Here is a 10,137-nt window from a genome sequence, read left to right as displayed (position 1 = left end):
GCTCCCAGCAGGCCTAAGCCGTCAGTCAGACATCCCCTGAGGGCTCCTGGAGTGTGAGAGGGCACAGGCTAGGCTGAGGGAGCCCCCACCCCAGTGGAAGAATTTCATGCACCGGGCCTCTAGTTTGTTAATAAAATTATATAGACTTCAGGTATATAATTCTAAAACACATCATCTATATATTGCCCCCAGTGCCTCACAGAGCACCTGACAAATAGTGTAAGCTCAGTGAATGTCCACTGAATAAAAAATTAATAAATTGACTGGTGACATGAGGATTGGCTAAGTTATCAGCTATATGTAGAAAGGTGATTGGGGTGACGAAGACTGTGGTCACTCCTCAGCACATGGCACCATGGAAATGGGAGGCCTTCCTGAAGCCGCATGCACCTCTGCCAGGGCTGGCATGAAACCTGAGCTAGAGTAAACCAAGAACAAGAGAGGAGCTAATTATTGTCTCATGAGAACTACGGGGGGAGGGGGGCATGCCCCAGATGTAATATCACAGATAAGCTCGGGCCCTTCAATAACTTCCACATTCCATATATGATTTCAAATTTTCACACACTACCTTTCAATTATTTATTTGACCTCCCTGTCCTTTACTCCTTATCTGAGGTCTAATGCAAGAAAACACTCCAGAAGCCCTCTCCAGGTAGGGTTGCCCAATTCAGCAAATAAAGAGAAATATTTGGGTAATAGTGAAAATTTACTCACTATTTACCTGAAATTCAAATTTAATTGGGCATCTTGTATTTTATATTCTGCAGCCCTATCTCCAACTCTCTTTTTGCCAAGGATTACATGAGGGCACTCTGTAACCTGCACTTTGATACTTCAAACTGAGCTAAAACAGAGGTGAATGATGTGGGTCAATGGGAAATATAGAGATAAATGGGGAAAACAGAGCAGACACAGATGCATCTGTGGACAAACTGGCCTGAGTGCAGGATTCCTTGTGTGACCCAGGCTTTTTGCCAGTAGCTGCACTGAGCATGTGCCCGCACAACATAATGTCATAATTAAGAGCACAGACTTCAAAGTTACATAACCTTAAGTTCGATCCCCTGCTTTAGCTCATACAGAATTTGTGACCCAGGAAAAATGAAGTTATCTAAGCTTACATTTCCTTATATAAAATTAGGATAATTATAGCAGTTTCCCAACACTTTGTTGATATGTTGCATCTAGTTTGATACTTGGCCAGAGTTAACACCAGTATAGCCTATTATTATTAATTAGAGGCCCGATGCATGAAATTCATGCAAGGGGTTTGGCCCTTGCAGCCTCAGCTGCCTCGGCCCTCGCAGCTCCAGCTTCGTCCGGAAGGTCGTCTGAATGGTCGTCCGGACTATCATTCTGCTGTTCAGTCTAATTAGCATATTAGCTCTTTATTATATAGGATTGTTGTTAGTATTATTATTAGCCCTAATCCTGCTTGCATGGCTATCACTCCCTCCTCTGGAACAACCCAAGATAGGACAGAATAGGATAGGACAGGACAGGACAGAACAGAACAGAATAAGCCTATCATTTATTTTTCACTTAGCATGTACAAGGCACTGTGCTAATTGTTTGCATGTATTTTCAAAACTAATCCTCATAACTCTGAGAGATGGCCTTATTCCTGTTTTGTGGACATTGGATTCAATGCATAAGGAAATTAGAAAATTTTTCTAAGGTCACAGGGTCACACAACTTGTAAGTGGCAAATCTGAAATTCAAACCCAGTTCTTTTTTTAAAAATTGAATTTATTGGGTGACACTGATTAACAAAATTATACAAGTTTCAGGTGCACAGTTCTATAACACATATTCTGTACACTGTGTGTTCACCACACAAAGTCAAGTCTCCATCCATCAATATTTATCCCCCATATACCTCCACCACCACCCCTTACCTCCCCTACCACTGGCAATCACCACAATGTTGTCCATATACACGAATTTTTTCTTTTTTACTCAATCCCTCCACCCCTCCAACCAGCCCCCCACCACCTGCTCTCTATCTACGAGTCTGTCATAGTTCTGTCTGATCCCAACACCCATGTTTTTAACCATGACACACACTTCAAAATCTCTCTATGCAATTTCCAACCCAGACTGTAATCCTTTTCTAATCTAAGAAAGAACTCTGGTGACTTTCAATTACACATGGAAATTTCCATGTGAATTAAAGCATTCCATATCCTTTCATTATCATCTAACTAGAATGGCATTCAGGAGGAAGGTTCTCACGTCCTCTCCCCAGCTTGGATAAAACATCTTTCTTAATCTAGTTTCTCTACTTTAAATCAAATTCACTTGCTTGTGCTAATGGAGGATAAGCCACAGCTTCTTACCTTCTATTAATGTGGCATGCATTAAAGATTCTTTAAAATGTATCTGTTATGTCCTATATTCCTAAAATAGTACAGATAAGTAGGCAGGAAATAATAATATGCCCCAATTTTACAGATGAAGAAACTGAGACTTAGAGTGGTATCAGTCATTTAATAACTGATAATAACTGATGGAACTATTACATGAGTCCAGACTTCTCAAAATTATTAATTAATTCTTCTATTCAGTAGTATTTGTTGGGTATTTTATGTGTGTGAGACACTATCCTAGAAACAAGAGCTGTCTTCAAGGACAACATAGAGAAGAGTCCTTCCATCCTGGATTTTGACATCTCTTAGGAAGAGAGACATTAAATAATCAAACAAAAAACTGAATATTTAAGTGTCAAATAAGGAAGAATGCAAAGTGTAGAAAAGATTATAGCAGAGGGATCTTAGTGTGTCACAGAAATTTTCACCAAAAAAGAGACATTTTAGCTGAAATCTAAAGCTAAAAATAATAAATGGAGGGACTAGAAGAGAATACCGCAGTGAAAACTGAATGTCAGGCCAGTGGGTATTTGGTCAAGTCACCAGTGAGCCGTGGTATTGACAGAAATACCCTTAGCCTCGGTATTGGTGCTGTTTTCTTGACACCAGACCACCTAAAGCAGCGGTTCTCAACCTGTGGGTCGTGACCCCTTTGGGGGTCGAACGACCCTTTCACAGGGGTCGCCTAAGGCCATCGGAAAACACATATATAATTACATATTATTTTTGTGATTAGTCACTATGCTTTAATTATGTTCAATTTGTAACAATGAAAATACATCCTGCATATCAAATATTTACATGACGATTCATAACAGTAGCAAAATTACAGTTATGAAGTAGCAACGAAAATAATTTTATGGTTGGGGGTCACCACAACATGAGGAACTATATTAAAAGGTCGCGGCATTAGGAAGGTTGAGAACCACTGACCTAGAGCATCTGATTCAGGATTCTGCATGCCCCTTGTAGCTGATATCCTTGAGAAGCCAGCAGCCCTCTCTCCTAGGTTGCTTGCCTGTACAGTGTTCTTACAGGGAATTTAAAAACTATGCCCCCACAAGATGGGTTAAATCCTGAGGACTCAAAGCTGGTGCAAAATAAGAGGTATTGCTTCCCTTTCCCAGGTAAGTAAAGCCACAAGTCAGGGGACACTTGAATGTTATTTCTGCACAAGCTACTTGGATATGCACAGTGCTCAATTCTAACTGACTCTGATGGCATCCCCCCCACTTGCTGAACGCTTCCTACCATGGATCACTATCTCCAGATCACAACTCTGTAAGAGAGACTGCTGGATCAGAGTCTTCGTGAGAAGATAAAATGGAGAGACTGGAAGGATCCAAGCAGAGCTTTCAAGTGCAGTTTGGCACCTTGTAAAGAGTTCGGAACTGGGAGTAAGAGGGCTGTGTCCTCACCTTGGCTCTGTGATACCAGACAAGCCTCCTTTCCCCAGGCCTCAGTTAATTTCACCATTTATTAAAAGGGCCCTCTCACAGTCACAATAAGTTTTGGTCAAGCTACAAGTTTAGGAACCCCCAAGACCTCATCTCAACTAACTGAACTTACAGCATCCCTCAGGATAACCAGTATCTACTTGAACAAATTGTATTCCCTTGAGTGTTTATATCCAAAAGGAAGGATATTTACATCTGAAATACACAGCAGCACCTCAAACCCAATATTTCCTTTTTATAGTGTGCAGTAATTTTATTATTATTATTATTATTATTTGTTTGTTTGTTATATACCTCGAATAATGTGCATTCAACTCTGAAAAAGACAATCTAGCCCTTGAGGAGCCTACAGCCTATTGGTGGAGACATATATTCCGGTACCTATTAGGCACAGGAGACAAACACCTAGTTCTTTTTGGAAAAACCATACAAGTTTCCCAAGGAAGTCAAAGCTAAGGCCAATGCCAAACACACTATTAGGCTCCCTGAGGATTCAGGATTGAATCAAACATTCTGACCCTTAAGAGATTCATAGGCTGAAAGAGAAGAGAGCTATTAAAGTACTTAGTTCTCCAAAAATAGTCCAAGCGTTCTATGTGACAGATGATGGAGCAACTAACTTTCTGGGGCATGGTGGAAGGGTTATCATAAAAGTTCATAGAGAAGTGGGGCATCTGAACCAGATCCTGATGAATAGCAGGAAAAAATCAAGAGCGTGAACAGAGGCCCTGGGGTATGAATGGGCATGCCCATGTAGGAACAAGTAATTAGCTCAGAGCATGGGGAAAGAAGCAGAGTGCGCAGGGATGAAAGTAGGCACACCTCACCAATCTGATTTAATACTTACTTCTTGGCACTGAATAATAATTCTGCCCAATACCCGTCTAATTGTTAATGCTGGCATAGGAACTACCTCCAAAGGAGTTATTACAATGCTATTGGTAAATATACACTAGAAAAACCAAAAAGGGCTTTTCTTCCCCCATGTGAAAAACTTTAGGTTTGAAAGATTGGGCAGGGCTCATTAGATCCCAGAGCATGCTGTGGAGACATTTTGTGCAACAGCCTAAATTCCATAGCAGATGATGTCACCTGCAAATGACTTATAAATGGAGCAAGGCTACAGGTGCACTGGAACGCTTTATCTGCACCAATACCCAGAGCTGCAATCATGGCCATCTCAGTGCTTCGGATGACAGTTGTCCTGGGACTGCTTGCCTTGATCCTGACTTGCCATGTTGGTAAGTGCTTCCAGTGACAGCTCGTGCGGTGGTTAGCCATGGTTGGAGGAAGTTGGTGGCACTGACCCAGAACATAAAGGGCAGGGCGGGGGAGGGACTTTGGGGCACTGGACTAGGAGACCAAAGACAGATCTTCTGGCAAAAAGCAAGTAGGATTTTTATTCAATGTGCTTCAGTTACAGCCTCTGTTCTCAGTGAATGTATGAAGTTTGAAATGATGGCTTTTTTACATATACTTGTGTGATAAGTAACACTATTATATTATAAATTAGGAGAGCTGGGGTGTTTTGAGGGTTTTTTTATGATTATAACTAATAATGCTCAAAGGTGAAGATTATCAACACTGAAATAAGACTCCTAGGTCTGACTTCATGACTATTCAGAAATGTGATTTCATGTATTTTATTTAACTTCTCTGGGCCTCACATGAAAAATAAAATGTCAATAGTTAACTTTCTCATACATTTATCATGAAAATTAAATGAGACAAAAATTTTAAAAGTATTTAGTCCATAATAAGCACCAGTAAATATTAGCTGTTATTGTTATCACGTATTATTTCATTTAATTATCATAATAGTCCTTTTATGTAAGCATGCACAGTTTTACCACTGCCCTTTTTGCAGGTTAACAAACCACTTGCAAAGGAAAAGTTACTTGATCATAGACACTGGTAGTGGCACAGTTGGCACTAAAACCTAAATCCTTCAGTATTTCCCATTATAACTAAGCATCTATTTCTTTCATGTCTGTTTCAAGCACACAGAGAACCACAAAGCAGCATGCAGAATTCTCATAAATTAATTTATTTTCTTATCTGTAGAAGACAGTGAACTCGTGACTCTTCTCTATTCAGAATGGTCAGAAAACAAAGAGAGAGCAAATACTGCTCTTGAAACTGTTCTAAATGTAACTCAGCAGAACTCACACCCTCAGCCACCCTTTGTCCACTGGCACAACACACAGGCAGACACTCCAACAGAATTACTGTAGAGATGGTCTCAGAGAATACTGTGTCCATCCACTCCTAAAGTAATCCCCCTGGTAAAGTAAAAGGTGAGACTGATATCCTAAAAACCAGTCCCAGTTTTGTCTCTTGTGAACTCTGAAACTGGTTAAATCAGTTCACTGCTTTGAACCTCAGTTTCTTCATCTGTAAAATGGGATAACTATAAACTTCACCAGATCAAATGAACAAGCTTTTGTAATCACTTGTAAATTATAAAAACTGGACATTATCATTATTATAGTATTTACAGAACTTTACTATTTCATTGACTAAGAAACTCTTAATGTAAATAAGAGCTATCCTATATTTGAAAAGAGAAAATATTCAACTATTGGCTTTGATAATTTGTTTCTAGTATACTACATTTCTTAATTTTATTATTATGTATTTTTATTTTGTTTTCCAACATTTTCAAATTTCTTAATATTTTAACAACATTTTCTAATTTGCATCATTTCCAAAAGCACTAGAGGAGAAAGCTACTACAAATCATTTTGTTATTATTATTAATAATAGTAATAATAAAATAACAATAACTTACTGTGAGCTTACCTTGGGGCTGGTACTGTAAGTGGTATATATAGAACATAATATTTGCACACACACACATATATACATACATATATGATATATATGAAAGACATATGAAATATTTTGTAATCTTTATAATGACACAATGAGGAAACTGAGAGTGCGGTTAAATATTGTGTGTAAGGTTACAGGGATAATTTTTGAACACATGAGTCAAACACAAGTATGTAGGATTCTAAAACATATGATCCACCAGACCCTAATACCACTCAGAAAGTACATGGTCCAAGGACTGGGGCCAACGATCTGATCTTCACACACTCCAACTCAGAGCTCCCTGCATATTGAAAAGCTACCACTTAGTGTCATATTAAAATAAAATAAAAATCTGGTTATGCCAGTAGGTAGATAGGAACACACACACACAAAAAAGAATTCACTTTTCATGTAAGGAACCTCTGTTTTGCACCTGGTAAATGTCTTCAGGGGATAACTGCTTGAAGGCTGTATTATATCATATAAGTTACAAGGTCTGTGGAGTTAAACATAAATTAGGTCAAAACCTGACTCAGCCACTTTCTAGATGTGTGATTTTAGGTGAGTCATCTAATTTCTCTAAGCATCTTGTTTTCTCTCTTGTAAGACTATATTATCGTCGTCGGCCTGAATAAGGATTAAAGCATGCTATGAAAGCACTATCCCAGCCCCTGCACAACAGGCACAGCATCACAAATACACAGTCTCTTTCCTCCCCTTCCCATGATAAAAACAAAGCTACTCTGGTCACTTTGGTTGCCCTGCACCTTATGTGAGAGTCATGTCCATAAATGCCCACTTTTGCCCTAACTCTTAGCCTATGCTATGTATGTAATAGTAGGCTCAAATGTCCTTGTTGAACAACAACAACAGAAAAACACCCAACAACTGAATGAATGAATGAATGAATGAATGAATGAATATTTGGTGACTAGTATATTGATTTTGGTTACATGTCCCAGATTGGTGCTCCTCTCCAATCTTTTGTTATAGCATGGTAAGCAATAAATGTTTGTAGAAATGAAAGCCACATCTTTTTACTTAGACTTTCTATTTTCGGATACAATATAGATGCAAGGCTTCTGACATAATTTGACAACCTCCACACAAAAAGCTAATTACAACTCCTTCATTCAGAGTCCTCAGGTAGGGTGTCCAGTAAGTGGGACCTCTCGAGTCAAAACTTGCGGCGGGGTTGCAGATAAAACACAGGACAGCCAGTTAAGTTTGAGTATTGGATAAACAGTGAATAACTGTTTTATGTAAGTATGTCCTAAATATTGCATGGGTCATTCTTATGCTGAAAACTATTGTTTATCTGAAATTCAACTTTAACTGGGCATCCTGTGTTTTGATTTACCAGATCTGCCAGCACAACTCCTGAGGCTATAATAAAACAAAAAGATAAAAATCCTACTCCATTCTGGCACTAAGGTCCAGTGAGGAGGCCATATGTGCTTGCAAATTGCCCCTCTTTCATTCCATCTAATCTCCTAATCATTTAGACCACTAAGTAAAGCCCACCCCCCATTCCCAAGGAAACTTACATGTCACCAACCTCCAACCTAACTCTTTAGACCCTTGGCCTCATTCTAAAGGGCACTTGATTAAGAGGCTCCCAGTTATAGTTTCATCTTCTCTTGCTATTCGTGAGTCTTCTGCAAGTCATCCAATCTTTTCAGTTTCTTAGTCTAATGAGCAAAAATATACATACCCCATAAGATTAAGGGTAAAGTTACACAGCTTTTGAAGAACCATTATTTTCAGAACTATCAGATAGATAATGTACAAGTCATAGAATTTCTCCTTGTCGTCATTATTATACCGCCTTCAATCTTATAACACACTTGTAGTTAGATCACAACTTTTCTGTCAAAGACCATGCAGCTCATCACTGAGTGCTTAAGGATCCAGATTTGAATACCAGACAGACAGGAGATTGCATTCTGTCTCTGCCACTTACTAACACTGTGGCTGTGAACCAGCTTCTAAACCTGTCTCAGATTCCATTTCTTTACCTTCATTCGGCATAATGATTTTGCCTACCTCATAGGTTTGTTTGAGAATAAAATGAGACAATGTATGTGGATTTCCTATCATAGGTATGTGGTCAACAATTGCTAGTCATTAGTATTTCATCTTCATTATTATTATTACCATGGGCCCAGGGATTACACGGGGGGGGGGAGGGGGAGAGAGAGAGAGAGAGAGAGAGAGAGAGAGAGAGAGAGAGAGAGAGAGAGAGAGAGAGAGAGAGAGAGACCATGTAATTGAAGTGAAACCAGGAATTCCGTATTTCAATCAGATAGTAGCTTTACTGGGGCCACGTTACTTAACCTCCATGAACATCAGTCTTGTCTTCCAGGAAGGTAACCAAAGGATCAATGCCTCTTGGTCTGCTTGATTGTTTTTAGGAATAAGTGATATAAAGCATGTGAAGGCTTTCACTGGGTAGGAAGTGTTAAGTAAATGCAACTATAAGATACTCCTAAATTACTGAGTGGGAGTACAATGGGCTCTAGGTGCTTCCTACAAATAAGAGAGACATTCTGTTCTTGTTGCTGAGAATCACCTCTGAGATTCTGTTGTGTTTTTCAGATGACAAGTCAGAGGACAAGTCAGAGGACAAGTCAGAGGACAAGTCAGAGGGCAAGACAGAGGACAAGTCAGAGGACAAGCCAGAGGACAAGTCAGAGGACAAGCCAAAGGACAAGCCAAAGGACAAGCCAGATGCCTCAGACAAAGAAGAAGAGGATGTGAGGACATTCCTAACCCTTTTGGGCACAGAAATCATTGAGGATGGAGTGGCGTTCATCCTCAGCTCCATAGAGAGGAACCCGTAAGCACTGAGACAAGTCCTGCTTTTGTCCAGTTTGCTGTTGGCAAATGACCACATTGCATTAAAATGAATGAGAATCAAAATTTGGTGCATGCCAATGTATGATTTTAATTAAAAAGTGTTGCCCTACCTTACATCCCATTTGTACCTGAATGAAATTTCCCTGAGCTCTTTGGGGTGAGCACATTCCTATCAACTGGTTCCATAAAATATTTTTTTAAATCTCTGGAACAAGTAAGGAAGATCACCAGACCAGGAGACAGAAAACCAGGTTCTGGTCTTGAACAAGTGCTTATTCATTGGGTGATCTCTGTGTTTCAGTCTGCTCATCTATCCAGTTAAGGGAATACAGGACCACCCCAGCGCAGACACTGTAATTCTTTGGTAAAGGTAGTGGGTAATGGTGTGCTCAGCGGATACAGTTGTGATAATTTCTGCCTTTATTTTCTCATTGGAGCAACTCAAAAGGGTTAGAGACAATGGCTAATCTCTCCTCATAGACAATCTATATGCGTGTTTGTTTTGATTGTGAGGGATTTCCCTGGTGGCAGATCACACACCTGAGAATCCCCCCAATGTTCTCAATCTATTTCCAAGCCCCTTTGCCCAACTTCTCATACATCTTAATCCAGTCTACATAGCTCTGATTTTT

General features: G+C 39.6%; 1 protein-coding gene across 4 annotated transcripts; it reads left to right on the top strand.

Moving 5' to 3' along the window:
• Positions 1-4,931: 4,931 nt before the first annotated feature.
• Positions 4,932-9,568, top strand: C5H5orf46 (chromosome 5 C5orf46 homolog). 4 transcript variants are annotated; one of them, XM_059698801.1, is made up of 3 exons: positions 4,932-5,070; positions 9,245-9,295; positions 9,332-9,568. In XM_059698801.1, exons 1-3 carry the CDS (start codon positions 5,001-5,003, stop codon positions 9,487-9,489), a joined length of 279 nt encoding a protein of 92 aa, XP_059554784.1. In that variant the 5' UTR covers positions 4,932-5,000; the 3' UTR covers positions 9,490-9,568. The 4 variants fall into 4 exon arrangements, with proteins under 4 accessions (XP_059554784.1, XP_059554781.1, XP_059554783.1 ...); XM_059698798.1 differs by having other exon boundaries at positions 4,934-5,070; positions 9,245-9,568; XM_059698800.1 differs by having other exon boundaries at positions 4,955-5,070; positions 9,269-9,568.
• Positions 9,569-10,137: the final 569 nt, after the last annotated feature.

This window comes from Myotis daubentonii, chromosome 5, assembly GCF_963259705.1.
Source record: "Myotis daubentonii chromosome 5, mMyoDau2.1, whole genome shotgun sequence".
Classification (NCBI taxonomy): Eukaryota; Metazoa; Chordata; class Mammalia; order Chiroptera; family Vespertilionidae; genus Myotis; species Myotis daubentonii.
The sequence above is the reverse complement of the archived record's forward strand: the minus strand, read 5'-3'. Positions and strand labels throughout refer to the sequence as shown.